This window comes from Perognathus longimembris, chromosome 14 (genome assembly GCF_023159225.1).
Source record: "Perognathus longimembris pacificus isolate PPM17 chromosome 14, ASM2315922v1, whole genome shotgun sequence".
Taxonomy (NCBI): Eukaryota; Metazoa; Chordata; class Mammalia; order Rodentia; family Heteromyidae; genus Perognathus; species Perognathus longimembris.
The window spans coordinates 59,036,991-59,053,042 of NC_063174.1; the positions used below are offsets into that span (position 1 = coordinate 59,036,991).

At 47.6% G+C, this 16,052-nt stretch overlaps 1 protein-coding gene across 3 annotated transcripts in view; it reads left to right on the forward strand.

The window, feature by feature from the left end:
- The window catches only part of Eml1 (EMAP like 1), a 132,419-nt gene that overhangs the window by 62,124 nt on the left and 54,243 nt on the right, over positions 1-16,052 (forward strand). For all 3 annotated transcript variants that reach the window (XM_048361802.1, XM_048361800.1, XM_048361801.1), the window contains exon 2: positions 9,130-9,312. In XM_048361802.1, the coding sequence (XP_048217759.1) occupies positions 9,130-9,312 (183 nt within the window). The remainder of the gene's footprint in view (positions 1-9,129; positions 9,313-16,052) is intronic.

Here is a 16,052-nt window from a genome sequence, read left to right on the forward strand (position 1 = left end):
GCTAGTCCTGGGGCTTGAACTCTGGGCCTGAGCACTGTCCCTGGCTTCTTTTTGCTCAAGACTAGCACTCTACCTCTTGAGCCACAGCGCCCACTTCTGACTTTTTCCATATATGTGCTGCTGAGGAATCAAACCCAGAGCTTCATGTATACAAGGCAAGCATTCTACCAGTAGGCCATATTCCAAACCCCACAAGAAACATTTCTAACTGCAGAAGTGTACAGCCATTGCCCAAGAGCAGGAAGAAGTCCCTTACTGTCTGGAGTGTGTGTGTGTGTGTGTGTGTGTGTGTGTGTGTGTGTGTGTGTGTGTGTGTAAGGTCTTGCTGTGTAGTATAGCCTGGTCTTAGATTCCCTATGCAGCCTGGCTGGCCCTGAATCGATGCCTCTGCCTGCAGTACCATGTCTGGAAGGATCCATTCTGTTGGAGACATGTCACTGTGATCTTTCCTCTGCATACCCTTCAGTCCTCTGCCTATGATCCATCTTGCATTTGAATGGCTTTTTCCCCATGAATGACTTTGTAACACAAGTTTTATAAGCTTTGGTCACTGGAGGTCTTATGACACACTTAAGTGTACATCATCAAACAGCCCCATGGCTGACAGCACCACCAGTGTCATCCAAGAAGTTCTGGGTGTGGAAGCTGTCACGTGTATAGAGAAGACACAAGTTTTCCAGAGTGCTGATATTTTTTCTGGAAAGTTCATATTATCATTGACAGCAGATACTTGTCAGTTATTTCTCTTAAAGTGACAAGTTCACTTCATTCATTTTTGAAAGAATGATCACAGAAGGCGCAGGTGTCAATAACCACAACTTGTCCATTGTCTTGTTTGCTTCAGTGACAGTGACGTCCCCAGAGAGAAAGTGCGAAGCCCCATTGCATAGCACACTGCTCCAGCCCAGCTCGGACTCGGTGTGTGGCAAAGTGTTCATGAAAGCACATGCCCAAGGCCTTAGCTGAAATCGAATTGATGCTCTTCCTGCTCCCTCGGAGGAGTCTCGGCTCAACTCCTAGGCTCAAACGTGAGGGTGGCAGTGATGAGCGAGAATGAGGACCTGGCATCCCCACCAGTGGTACCGTCCACCCTCCCCTGGCGCTATTGTATGAACACCCACACCACGGTGACGGGATTATCCACTTGCGTTATTACAAAGATGGCTTTGACCTCGTGGACTTCCTAAACGAGTCTCAGGGACTGTCAGAGTCTGTGATCTGTATGTTTAAAACCACTGCTCTAGATATTAGAAATTGTTACTCTTCTGGCACGCTCCGGGCGGTAACCTCGTGCCAGGAAGCAGGTGAGGTGATGAGGATGCCAAAAGTAAAAAGCACAGGCCCGGGCTTCAAGGAGGATTCTGAGTGGACAGGTGGCACAACATGGCAAGCACTGGGGACACTGTGCCCGCAGCCAGGGGGTTGCTGGTCCCGTGCTGCCCATGAGGGTGAATTCTGGAAGGAAATGATCCCAGCTGAGCCTGCAAGGGTGGGAGTAGCATCAAGCTAGGTGAAGAACCAGGTGAGCGTTACATGGAGCTGGCATATGGAGGGCAAAGCTTTTGAGAAGTGAGAAAGGAGTTCCTCCAGGCGGGAGTGGCAGAGGCTGGGGCTAACGAAGCACAGGGATGTCAAGACCCAGGTGGTAGGTAACTCTGTCACTCCGTCCGTGGACAGTGGAGACCCACTGTAGTGTTTAGACAGGAACGGGCCCGGACTGAGCTTATATTTTAGGATCACTCTGGCATAATGAAGAGGAAGGGGACTGGTGAGACCACTGACGGCTAAACTAATAATGGTTGTTGCAGGAGCCCAGAAAGCAAGTGACCAGGGCCAAAGCAAAGAGGTAGCAAAGGAGGTGGCACGGACAGATATTTAGAAGGCATTTAATAGTCCAAAAATGCAGGTATTTGAAATCAGCCAGACTGATGGATGCTGGGACCAGGTTTGTAGGGTAATGCTAGCTGTATGGTGGTCACTTGTGGAGGTGTGGAGTCTGGGAAGGGAATTAAAGACCAGAGGGCCGATTTTATATAATGTCTCATGTTCACACACATGCGCACACTCACGTGCTCACGCCTGTGTCTCCAGTGAAGGTGTCCAGATCCAGAGCGGAGTGAGATGTGGGGCAGGGAGGTGTGGCTGAGGTTTCAGTGGTGGAGCTAGCGTCTCAGGTGCTGACTGAGGTCATACGGATGGAGGTCATACAGTGAGCCGGCCAAGAGCAGCCGTGCCGTCCACATGAAGAGATACCAAGGCAGATCAGCAGGGTTTGGAGGAAGAACAGCTGAGACCGGGACCTTCCTGGCTCTTCATACCTGCAGAGGAGGGTAGAGGAACGTGTGAAGTTTGTAACTCTTCAACCAAGCATCTGCATGTGATCCAAACATACTTTTAAATGATAATATTAAACACGATACTTTATGAGCAGTACATCCCATATTGTAGATATTTTGTTCCTGCCGGTAAAGGATAGTGAAAAATATCAATTATGATTTACGTTTCCTTTTCCCATCAGAACGTTTTCCTTTTAAGAAGAGGGTGGGCTAACCTGTAGTCCTAAGTACTTAGGAGGCTTAAGTCTGAGGATCCCAGTTCAAAGCCAGCCCAAGCAACAAAGTCTGTGAGACTCTTATCTCCAGTTAACCACATACCAAAAAGAAAGCCAGAAGTGGGGCTGTGGTTCAAGCGGTAGAGTACTAGAGCAAAAATAGCTCAGGGGCAGCACCCAGGCCCAGGCCCTGAGTTCAAGCCCTAGGATCCCCCCAATTACCCCCCCACACACACACACACAAAGAGGGCGCTTGTGCTGAGCCTGGTGGCTCTTTCCTGTATTGCAGGTACCCAGTAGGCTGGTATTGGGAGTTTTATTCAAGGCCAGCCTGGACAAAAAGAGCATGAGACCCATCTCAACCAATAAAAACCTGGGTGTGGTGGTGTGCACCTGTCATCCCTGGATGGCAGAAGTATCACAGTTCTGGTCAGCACAGGTATACATTCGAGACTCTATCTCAGAACTGATCGAACAAAAAGGGCAAGCATAAGGCCCTGAGTTCAAACCCCAATTCTGCTAAAAAAAAGAAAATGAAAGACTGGCTCTTTCTCCATTTATGGTCTCACAGTTCTCCAAATTTTAGCTCTACCTGCATACCGTATCTTTTTTGGGGGGTGGGGAGAGAAAGTGGGGGCTAACACGCTCCTTCATTTTATCAATGTATTCCCATTTTTGTGATTCCTGACAGTGTATTGTGTGGTGAGTTGTTTGTAGCGGTGTGGAGGGATCCTGAGGAGCCTGCCAACTTCTCACGTGACAAGGCAAAGGGGACACCTGTAGGCACCTGCACAGCTGGGATCTTGGATTTCGGTGATTTTTTCCCCCCATCTTTTGTTTTGTTTTTGTAGTACTGGGGTTTGAACTAAGGGCTTCACACTTGCTAGACAGGTGGGTACTCTCCCACTTGAGCCACATCCCAGGCTCCCCTTTGGTGCTTTAGTTATTTTTTAAGGTCTTGTGTTTTTGCACAGCTGCCTCAGACTGCAGTCCTGATCCTCCCTCCTGTGCCTCCCACCTTGCTGAGATACCTGTACGCACTACCATGCCCCTCTTGTTTATTGAAACTTCCTGGCCTCAAACCTTGATCCTCCCAATCTCAGCGTTTTGAGTAGCTGGGATTGCAAGCGTGAGCTGCCATGGCTAGCTAGGATCTTGCTCTTAGATTGCAGGAGAAGGCTATGGGGGGGGGCGACTGTGGCAGATCTTGACATGCCTGCTTTCTGCTTCCTAGTCTTTCTGTGTAAAGACAATCCTTAGAAAGCCAGTGTTCCACATAGTTAGATAAACATGAAACCAAAGGTACAGGATAATTATTTTCCCATTGATCTGACCTGCTTTGAGCAAACTAATTCCTAGCCACAGCTTATGTACCTTACCATCCAGCAAGGACTGGGTTGGGCCAGAGCTGTGCATCTCCGATTCATCTCCATCAGCAGTTGTGATACAGTTCACATCTAAGCGGCTGCCACGCAGTGAGCTGGAGTGGGTTCATGACAAAGGTGTGCCTTGTGGTGGCAAGACCCACGTAGGCCCATGGCTCATTTCAGCAGCAATGGTTAGCAAGCTCGCCCACCTTCCTGCAGTGGAACCACCCACCCACCCTGAGGGTGCCTCCCCAGTCACCCGGGAGGTTTGGCAGGGGCTGGGTGGTGACTGGCAGGGCTATGGTTGCAGGGGATGCCTGAGTTAACGTTTAAATCTCCCTGCATTCACAGAGAGCTCATTAAATGTGAGTCTCAGCAGTGCTGTGAACTTGGCTATCATCTCTGGTGCCCCCCGATTAGGACGTTGAGTCCAGCGTTGAGTAGCTTGTTCTGGGTGGCAGAACTCAGAGCTCCTCTGCTTACCGCAGCAAGTCTGCTCCTGCAGGACAGACACACAGGCTCTCAACGCCACCATCTCCAATGTGTGACAGGAAAGGATGACATGGACTAGGGCCAGATCCGAAAATCCTTTAGATTAAGATCTACAAGAGCATTCCTTTTTGCTAGTATGTGGGCTTTGTGATGTGCATCTGTGGCTAACCACAGGCTGTTAGCAGCAAGGGTGTCTGCGGTCAGCCTGGGAGAGTCCTCCCCGGGTGGGGGCAGGGAGCCCAGCCGGTCCCAGCACAGCTTCCCCACTGCCACGCTGTCGCTGCCGAGCCCTGAGTAATCAGACAGCCTGGTGCGCAGAGATCCGCTTGCTCTTTTTGGAACAAAGGCATTTTACTGCCTGTGAGGTGGTGGAGACTGATTGCCATAGAAGCCGTGGCCTTGAACTGCAGATGTGGACAGACAACCTGCATCCTCAGTGCCCCTGGGACTCCTGTTCTTCTAGGGGTCTTTATTTATTTACTTTTGTTAAGTGCCACCTTAGGAGATCTTGCTCTATGTTTATTTGTCGTGTTTGGTTGTTTTGGGGGGCCATACATCCAGCCCCCATGGCTCCGTCTTAATGGTGTTTTGAACATGAAATGGAAGAGTTAAGTATATGAGAACATAAACACATGGTGGGGGGAGGGGCTGGTATCTGATGAACCATAATTTTCCAACATTCAGTTATTTGAACAATAGTAATAATGCCTTATGCTTGTAATGTTTTCACAGTGCTCCACAGATATCGTTTGAATGGTAATTAGCTAGGGTTACAAATCTCTGCTCTGAGGAATTTGAGCCCTTAGCCGGGAGGGTGGGAGTTAGGGGGGATGAGGAAGTAGAGATCTTCCTCAATCTCTTCCTTCGGTTTCTTTGCTTCATATTCATTCGTGTCACTTCCCTACCTCCTCCCCAAACCTTAATCTCCCTCTCTCATTTTCCTTCTTCGCCTCTCTTGGGCTGGAACTTTCAGGACTAGTTAGTGGGGCACCTATGTGTGTCTGTTTTGATTTAAAATGCACCTTATCCTTCTCTGTTATCAGGAATTCCCCTCATGAAAGGCCAGCTCCTGCTAGTGGTGGACATGTAGTCAAAGCCTGCCTGCTGCTTTCCTTCATTGTTTTTGGGGGCCGTGTTTCAAGATGCTGAGACCTTAGTCTTTTCCTATCTGAACACCCTTTCTGTTTGGCCCAGTTTGCCCTACCGGGCATTCTGGTTGTCACCAGTCCAGTTCATCTATGTTTTCTGGATCCACACTAGGCATTAACACTGGGAGAAGTGTGGTCTCAGCAGAGCCATCTCCTCCAGGAGCCAACCAGGGCCATCTGCTTCCTAGTGTGTGCCTCTTTGTCTTGATCAGTTCAGGGTAGGGCGAGGAGGCCGCCATAGATGGCACTAGCCTTTAGGAGACCCTGACGCCATCAGAATAGCATCTTATGCTCGTGCCAGTTCTGGCCACAGCAGCAGCTCTCCCTCCTCCTCCCCCCCCCCCCCGCATGGGCAATGCCAACCTTGCCCTGGCCACACTGCAGCTGTGTCTCTGTGTCAGAGTCAGTGATGTGCTGGAATGCAGTGCAGCCCGAGGGCTGGATCCTGGCCTCATGGGACCTGGACTAGCCCTTGCAGGGTTCTGAACATGGTATACCTCTCTGGAGTTGTAGGGATTGAGATCACCCACCCTGACTGTTGTTTACATTGTAAGACAAATGAGCCAACGTGTGTGCAAAGGCTGAACTCAAAGCATGGGAGGAGCACAGATTTGCTTATTCCTCCCATGTACACTTATTGAGTGCCCTGGCAGCGAAGAAAACATGCCACAAAGGCCCTTACATTGTGGAGGGAGACAGAGAACACATGAGCAAGTCAGCGAGCAAGACCCTGACCTTTAGTGACCAGTACTGAAGAAACTTCAAAGTAGCTGGGGGACATAGCTGCTCACATTTGCAGTAAGGCAAGCCCTTACCCTCAGCTGCAAGACAAGATCTGTGTGCTAGAGGCAAGTGGCCAGCATGCAAGCCTAGGTTTCCTTATCCTCTGCTTAACCTGGAGCCAGCCATCAGCTGGAAGCCTCTAAGAAGCTTCCTCTGACTGTCCCAGGCTAAGATGACAATGGCTATGTTTGAGGGAATAACTGTAAGGTGTCAAAGACTTTCTCACACATGATCTCAAATCCTCCTTATCCTCTGCATACGAAGTGCCAACCTCTTGTACTGCCAGAGATTGAACCCAGGGCCTTGTGTGTGCTAGACTGGTCTACTACTTGAGCCATGCTTCCAGCTTGAATTCTGATGACTTATTTTAATACAAGGTATCACTTTATGCCTGGATCAGCCTGGACTGTGAATTTCCTATTTGTGCTTCACAGGTTACTAAAATGACAGGCGCAGATCACTGTGCCCACATAGAGTCTTGTGCTTTTTTTCTTTCTTTTGCTTTGACCGGCCTCTTGAGCCACTGTGCCTAGCATTAAAAGCCTAGCCTTGAACTGGAACTGTCCATTCTCAGCCTCCCAAGTAGCTAGGATTACAGAGATGAGCCATGGGTGCTTGTGCCACTTTTTACAGTAATTGAATTTCAAAGGCATAGCTGTAGGTAGCTACCTGAGCCTCCAGGGGAAGGAAGGGCAGAGCTACAAGGTTCTCCTGGGCTGTACAGGGCCTCCTGCACCCTCCTGTCACGTGGAGCAATATTGGGGCCTCTCACAAGAGTTGAGAAATGAAGGCCAGGATGGTAACGCCCCATCCTTCCCAACCACACTGCCCTGTGAAAGGGCTGGATCTTCATCAAGCTGTGCTTTATCTTTGTTAAAAAGAGCATCTGAGGTGCTTGAGGAAGAAATGATATCGTATGCTGTGGTCTGGGCCTCTGTCATGGGCCAGGCACTGCAGGATGTTCACAGAACTTGCTAATTGTTGATTTTTACCATGGTAAACCACAACATTCACAGCCATGAACCGTAGCTCAAGCCTTCCCAGTCCAAAAACCCAAAATACAGTGTGTGTGCTCTGGAATCCGAAACTTATTGAGCAGTAATGTGATGCTCCAAAAATTTGGGATTTCCAAATATTTCAGACTTCAGAATTTCAGATTGGCAATACTCAAACTTCCCCAACTCTAAAAACAACAACAAAACAAGCAAACAAAAACACCTCTAGACTCTAAAACGTTCTTGCTCCTAAGTATTTCAAATAAGAGCTGGTCAACCTATGTGTTTATGTTACCATTTGCATAGAGCACTGTTTGTCATGGGTGCATTAGACATTGAATGCACGTGACATTTGTCCTCACAGGAATATCAGAGGCAGCTGGTGTCGGTGCCTAAAGTGATCAAGTCACTCACCAGGATCACCTCACCAATATGGAACAGACCCAGGAATCGATCCCTGCCTGGCAGGCATTGCAACTCTTTCCGCGGTGCCTTTCTATCTGTAAAGGCCCAGGACCCCAGCAGGTTATTCTGGGGAAGCCTCAGGAACCTAGTTGAGGTCCAGTTTTCTGAACCATGTTTGGCCCTTGGCAAGTGCAGGGCGGCTGGAAGGTGTATCCTGGAGAAGAGCTGCTGATGGCTGGGAAGCAAAGAGGAGCTGGTAGACAGGTCTGCAGCATCCATGATGTCACCCACGGTGGGCTCAGTTCCAGCTCTGATTAGATCGTGTCTGCCGTGTGCCTGTGCAGTCGGGGTGTACGGTGTGACCACTATCTGGGAGATAGTCACCTGATATCAAGGTGGACAGACGCTCACTGCCTGGCACAGTTGTACCCCATCCTGTGTAAGCAGATCCAGCCACCACAGCCGGGGTGAGCCGGTGCCTCAGCCAGCAGCTCCAGTTCAGATGGAAGTTCTTTTTTTTTTTTTTTTATTCAAGAGGTAAAAATATAAAATACACGGTTGTTTTCAGGCTGTTAACAATATATGCAAAGTGAACATTTCAAAAGCCCTAAGATAAAGCTCAGCTTTCTGTCACTATACCAAAAGACCTGAGGTAATTATTTGATAAAGAGAAAGGGTTTGTTTGGGCTTACAGCTTCCAACGAATAGTTGACTGGCCCGGTTGCTTTGGGCCTTTGGCTTACCACAACATAGGGTGGTAAGAGTACATGGCTGAGCAAAAATGCTCACCTTAGGGCTAGGAAGCAAAGGAAAGAGGAAGAGACCGGGGTCCCAAATGACTTCCAGACTTCACTGTTTCTTGCGTGGGGCAGGGGCTCCCTCTTGACTGGTAGGATCCAGTGGAGGTTTAGGCTGCAAGGTGTGCTCACCAATCAGACGTGCCCACTCAGTGCTTTGTCCTTCAGGTCCCGACAGATGGGTCATGTGGCTTCTGTCATACGGCTGACCGCCTGTCCATTCACGTTGCTGGAGTAAAAGCTTGAAAGCCAGCTGAATGAATGAGTATGCAGGGCTGGGTGTTGAAGTAGACACTCTGGTAGCCCTCTCACTTCTCAGGTTCTCTGCTGTAAAGTGACCTGCGTGTGGAAAAATCTAATGCCAATCAAGACCACAGCTTGAAACAAGGAGTATGGCCACGGAGAAGGCAAAGACTCCTCATATGGAGAGTTGTAGCCCTGGACAACAAATGATTTCATGTGATTCTGTGTACAGGCTGTTCCCTTTGGCTAGTGAGTTGTGTTACTTTCAAGCCACATGCTAGCACTTGTTCCTAAATCTGATTGCTCTGGGAGCATTTAAACCTCACGTGACCCTTTCCTTCTGTTTAGATGACAGTGCGTCTGCCGCCAGCAGCATGGAGGTGTCAGACCGCATTGCTTCTCTGGAGCAGCGAGTCCAGATGCAAGAAGACGACATCCAACTGCTCAAGTCCGCGCTGGCCGACGTGGTTCGACGGTTGAACATCACGGAAGAGCAGCAGGCTGTACTTAACCGGAAGGGACCTACCAAAGGTAGGTGTTTGTGCAGGGCCATGGCCAGTACTACTCTCATGGAAGATTCTTGCTCACCAGAATATACCACACACTACTATCGAGACATATCCCAAACTCAGAATCACAATGAAACATCTTAGCCCAGCCAAAGGAACCACACCACAGGTGGCCGTGGTTTTTGGTGTGGTGGTCGTGAATTGTGCTGCCCACGGGTGTATATTTATAGGTGATTTTTAGAAGTCCTTTGAGTCACAGAATGGGACATCCAAATCAGACACCAAGAACAGAGTTATTAGGATTCCATGGGTAAATCTTGAAGGAGAGCTGGCAAAAGGAATGGTGCTTCTTCAGGTCCTTCATGGAAGCTGCTCCATCTAGAAAGTTGGCTGGTAATTCGTGTCTCTTCTGTGTCCTCAGCTTATCCTGTTGTTGAGTGAGGTCCAGCTAACAGTCACTCAGGCCCTCGGTGAGTGTGGACACAACGGGGTGGCCCTTTCTTTGAGGAGCTCAGAGTCCTGCAGATGTTTCCAGCTAACTTACCCCTCCTGGCTGGTCAGCTACACAGGCTGTACTTTCTTTTTCTTTTTCATTTTCCAGCAGCACTGAGTGCTTTGAACTCAGAGCCTTACACGCTTAATAGGCAAGCACTGTACCCCTTGAGCCCTACTCCTAGCCTTTTTTTTTTTTTCAGATAGGATCTCACGTTATTTTGCTCTGGTTGATCTGGGACCATGATCCTACCTTTGCCTCCCTGTATCTGGTCCATTTGCTGTGCCACCATGCCTGGCTTAGGGTTGAAGTGAGGTCTCACTAACTTTGTGCCTGGGCTGGCCTCAGACTTCTATCTTAAATCCTGTCTCTTCTTCCTAAGTAGCTGGGATTACAGGTGTGAGACCGTGTCTCTGGCCCCTTCTGTTTCTTTGAAGGCCTTTCTGCCATCCATGGGGACACAGCCCACCACAGAGATCTCTACCAGTGGATTTCTGATAAGCTAAGCCATTGTTTCAGTCCCCAGGATGAGGCCTAAGAACCAGTACTTGAGTTAAGAAACTTCATAGGGACCCTCTTAAAATATGAAAAATGAAACACCGCATAAATCCCCGCCCACTCACTATCAGTACCCAGATGTCTGCATCCGTGTGCAGTTCTCATGATTTGCTAGGGCCAGTTTCCCAGGCTGTGGCCTCATCTTGAGAGCAAAACTCCTCTGCTTGTAAAGCGTTCTGAGACCGAGGCCTGTCAGTGTCCCTTTAAGAATGTCTTTCTTTTTGTTTGGATTTTCCCTAATCAAAAGAAGATGGTCTAATATCCTCTGATTAGCTCTTTCTCAAGTCCTGGGCTGTGTTTTCACACATCTGGGAGGAAATAAATGTCTTTCCTTGTCCTTCCTTCAGAGGTGTGAGCAGTCTCATGGGAGATCCATGTGTTCTCCTGTCGTCGGTATTTTGAACAATTCTTGAAAGTAATCTTTTTCTCCTTTTATGTTACAAAGCAATTGGGGCATTTTAAAATAGGAATCAGGTTATTTTAAGTATTCTTGACCTACTCAGCATTCCAAAAGTAAATCTGATGACTACCATATCCCAAAGGGTACATTTGAAGTAGCTGACTTGCATGGAGCGTCAGACTAAAAAAATTTATTTAATGTTATTGTAAAGGTGATGTACAGAGGGGTTACAGTTACATAAGCAAGGTGAGGAGTACATTTCTTGTCAAACATTGTTAGCCCTCCCTTGTTTTCTCCCATTTTCCCTCTCCTCGGAGCTTCAGACTTCTAAGGTGGGGAAAAGATAATATAAGTGGCGTGCATGAATTTTAACAAAACTGAGAGGAACAATATTTCCATAGTTTTAAAAAATATGAGGATGGGGCTGGGGATATAGCCTAGTGGCAAGAGTGCCTGCCTCGGATACACGAGGCCCTAGGTTCGATTCCCCAGCACCACATATACAGAAAACGGCCAGAAGCTGCGCTGTGGCTCAAGTGGCAGAGTGCTAGCCTTGAGCGGGAAGAAGCCAGGGACAGTGCTCAGGCCCTGAGTCCAAGGCCCAGGACTGGCCAAAAAAAAAAAAAAAAAAAAAAATATGAGGTAGTACATCTGGGCACAGATCATAGCCAATCTGCTCAGCACAGCACTGGGAATGGGAGAAACAAACGGAAGGGGCTGGGCTCTGTGGTTGTCTTCATAGGTATCTTCCTTCTGACTGGCTCCCCTGTGCAATCCCAACACCACCTCTTCATGATTCCACCATGCTAGGCCTTTGGAGGAGGAGCATCCCAGATTCAAACCATTAAAACAACTTTATGCAATATTTTTGTTGGGCCTGCCTTTTGATTGCAACCTGTCATATGAAATCCAGTCTAGAATTTTCTACCTCATATCATGTCAGCCCTTGAAATAGTTTCAGTTTTTTTTTTTTTGTTTTTTTTTTTTGCCAGTCCTGGGCCTTGGACTCAGGGCCTGAGCACTGTCCCTGGCTTCTTCCCGCTCAAGGCTAGCACTCTGCCACTTGAGCCACAGTGCCGCTTCTGGCCGTTTTCTGTATATGTGGTGCTGGGGAATCGAACCTAGGGCCTCGTGTATCCGAGGCAGGCACTCTTGCTGCTAGGCTATATCCCCAGCCCTAGTTTCAGGTTTTGATCATGGAGTTTGGAGTTTGGGTCAGGGGTGTTCAATCTGTTTTACTGGTACAACTTTATAATATTCCTGATCTGAGGCACTGCATAAACTCATCTTCATCTGAATGTGAGCACAGCATATCTTGTTGCTCTGTATCTATTTCAAATAACGCATAGCTGCTGGCACACACAACAGAGACTCAACCGTAGGACAGGCTGGAGTTTCAGTAATAGTAGCTGTTTCTGCTGTGACTTCCATAGCCCATAAGCACAAAAGATGAAGCTACATTTCCGGGATCATTCAGAGAAGGCTGGGTGAGCACACGTCCACCAATGGCCAACTGTGCAAGTGTCATAGGGTCCACCTCAGGCCGGTCAGGAACCAAGGATGACAAAGTACACTGCTACAAGGAGTCACTGGCTGGGAGGTTTGAAGCTTTGATGGTACTAGGTATCTTGAGATAAACATCCATTCGCTGGGAGAGATGTAATGAAAAATTTCTCAAAAATGAAATTGCTAAAAAAAAAAAAAATCTGAATTTGCTCTTCCACAGGGGTTGATCGCAGTTGAATTGTTTGACCTACAGGGACAAATTGTTCAGTTAAAGAATTTGACCTACAGGGACAAGTCATTCAATTGATCCAGTAATTCTTTCCCAGGACAGTACTTATTGAAAAAGGATGTCATGCCTTCTGACCTTTTGACCTGTTTTATCATTCTTTGTGCCACTTAACTATGGCACTAGGATAGCAACAACCACTGGTCTCAGGAAGGTGCTTCACCAGGAGACTGAGTTCCTGGCTCCCTGAGGAAGAAGAGGAAGGCAGTGGCCGGCTCTATGATGGCCCCCCACCTTGGACATACAGTCCATGTAGAGCAGGCGACTTTCTACATGCTCCCCCTCCTCTTCAGTGTGTTCTGATTGATCGGCTTGAACTGATAGTCCAGCTCTTGGTTACCAGTAGCTACTGCCCTGGGTTCAGGATTTACTCCATCTTTGTGTAAGCTCTCTAGGTTTTGCTTTCTCCTTTTCTTTTTCCTGTGGGAGTTTTTTTCTTAATATTAAGACACATCTAACAGCACAGAAGAACCTCAGCCTGTGAAGTTAGCTCTCCTCGTGCTCAGCTTACGTTTGGATTCGGCGATTTGTCATGTTATGGTTGTGCTGCATTTGGGTTTCCAGGCAGCAGAGGAAAGAGAGTCAAAGAGTTTATGGAGACACAAGTTCCTAAAATCCCTGCTAAAGGTGAAGTTTTTCCAAGCTGTGATTGGAATGGGGCCATACCCACAGCTAGCAGAATGCAGTGCATGAGACCCCTTCGGGGTGCATTATGGGTATAAACACAGACATATCCTTGATGAAGGGGCTCACTGAAGCATTGTGCACTACCAAGACATATTGGATAGAAACAGTAGAGGATGGGAAGCATTTGGGGCATGGTCAGAAAAGTACAATATGTCTATGATACTCGCTAGACACTATGTTGTTAAAATGAGTAGGTATATGACTTGAAATAATCTTGTTTTCCTTCAAAAATTAAAGTATTCCAAATAGCACCAGGGGTTGTACTCAGGACCCTGGACTCTTCACTCAACTTTCTTGCTCACAGCAAGTGCTCACATTTGAGTCATACCCCTAGTCCAGTACTTTACTGGTAATTGGAGATGAAGTCTCACAGAATTTTTTTGGGCGGGAGTGGGCGGCTGGGCTGGCTTCAAACTGTGGTCCTCCAGGTCTTAACTTCCTGAGCAGCCAGGATTACAGGCATGAGCCACCAATATCTGAAGCCAGTGTCTTTTTTTTTTTTTCCTGCCAGTACTAGAGCTTAAATTTGGCCTGAGCACTGTCTCTGAGCTTTTTGCTCCAGCTTTGTTTTTGGTGGTTAAATTGGAGATGAGAGTCTCACAGACTTTCCTCCTCAAACTGGCTTTAAACTGTGATCCTTAGATCTTAACCTTTTATTTTTTTATTTATTTGTTTGTTTGTTTGTTTGTTTGTTTATTTTTGGCCAGTCCTGGGCCTTGGACTCAGGGCCTGGCTTCTTTTTGCTCAAGGCTAGCGCTCTGCCGCTTGAGCCACAGTGCCACTTCTGGCCTTTTTGTATATATGTGGTGCTGAGGAATTGAACCCAGGGCTTCATGTATATGAACGAACAAGGCAAGCACTCTTGCCTCTAGGACATATTCCCAGCCCAGATCTTAACTTTTTGAGTAGCTAGGACTACAGACATGAGCCATCAGCACCTGGTGATGTGTTACTTTTAATAGCAGTGTTATTGAGATGAAATTTGCATAATAAATTTCACCCTATTACAATATGCAATTCATTGGGGTTTAATATACTACCCGTGTTATAAAACCAGTACCACTCTTCAAAATTTTAGGAAATTTTCATCACCCAAAAAGAAGCCCTGTATCCATTCGCAATCACTTTTTATTGTCTCTTCCCACTCTGCCCCATCCCCCCCTCCCTCTATCCCCAGCTCTTGGCAACCACTAATCCACTTTGTGTCTCTCTGGATTTGGTGCCCAGCTGTGTTCTGTAAGGACTCCTGCAGCACATGGCCTTACTCCTCAATCTTTCTTTATTAGCATAATTGTTTCCCAGGGGTATCCATGTTGTAGCGTGCATAGTTTCTTTTTATGTCTAAGTAATATTCTGCTACATGCAACATCTTGTTTATTCATTTATTGGTTGCTGGGCACTTAGGTTGCTAGCAAACTATTTTGTGAAGTCAGTTCACTTACTTGTTTTGCCACATGTTTCTGTCATATGGAACTCTTTTTGTTTGATTGTTTCATGCTAGTAGTAGGACTTGAATTCTGAGCCTTGCACTCTCCTTTATCCTTTTCCACTCAAAGCTGCAGCTTCATTGCCAGCTTTTTGGTGGTTAATTGGAGAAAAGAGGCTCACGGAATTTTCCACCCATTCTGACTTTGCAATCCTCAGATCTCAGCTTCCTGAGAAGCTTGAATTGCAGAGCCTGGCTGGAATTCTTCATATTGTAGGATTCTTGCACTACTAGACCCAAGCCTTAAAATGCAAATGAAAAACATCATATAATAGACGGATCAGCTCCTCTTCCTGTTGGACAGTATACTACAACGTCAGCATTTGGATTCTTTTCTTTTGACAGTACCGGGGTTTGAATTTAGGGCCTCACATTTGCTAAGCGAGTGTTCCGCCATTTGACACACACCTCCAGCCTTTTTTCCTCATTTAGCTACTTTTCAAATAGTCACTTGTTTTTGCCCAGGCTGGCCTTGAACTTTGGTACTCCTGCCTACACGCTGCCGCACAACTGAAATCACAAGTACGCATCACTATGCCCGGTTTACGGGTTGAGGTTGAGTCTAACTTTTTTGCTTCTGCTACCCCGTGCTCGCTAGTGGCACAGTGATACAGGGGCTCATCCCTGCTCCAGGAAGGTTGAACCACAGTTAGCTCAACCAGCCCTGAGTGGCCTTTTCTCCCACAGACTACACTGTGGCGTGTGGCCTTGTATGTCAGACATATTGTACTTTTCCAGGACAGGATAGGTTCCTCCAGGATTTGAGTCCTTACCCTGCACCCCACTTCCTGCCTGCATTTTCCTGGGAAGAGGTACAAGAAGTGTCTGTTTAGGGAGAGGAGGGGTGTGTGTGTGTGTGTGTGTGTGTGTGTGTGTGTGTGTGTATCAGGGTTTTCCTCTAACTCTCCTGGTGTACATGCAACTGTGGGAGGAGGTGTGTGTGTGTGTGTGTGTGTGTGTGTGTGTGTGTGTGTATCAGGGTTTTCCTCTAACTCTCCTGGTGTACATGCAACTGTGGGCCCTGGCATGGGTTCCCCACTCTCCCTGACTGTGACTTCAATGCTGCATTCTGTTCTTTTCACAAAAAGAAGCATTTTACCAGGGGATATACAGCACAAGATATTAGCCACACTTTCCTGGTGCCTCCTTTGTACTAGGCACTTCCCTTCCTCATTCCTAGCCCCCATGACAGCCTGCAAGGTAGCACTGTCACCTTCTTGTACAAGGAAGCTGGGGAGTGGGCAGGGCAGAGGCCCTCCTCCACTCCATGGTTAAGCCAAAGTTCCAGTAAGCCCAGTCCTGTCTACCTCAGTATTTTCTGCCCCTGAAGCCTAGTGTTCCAGCTC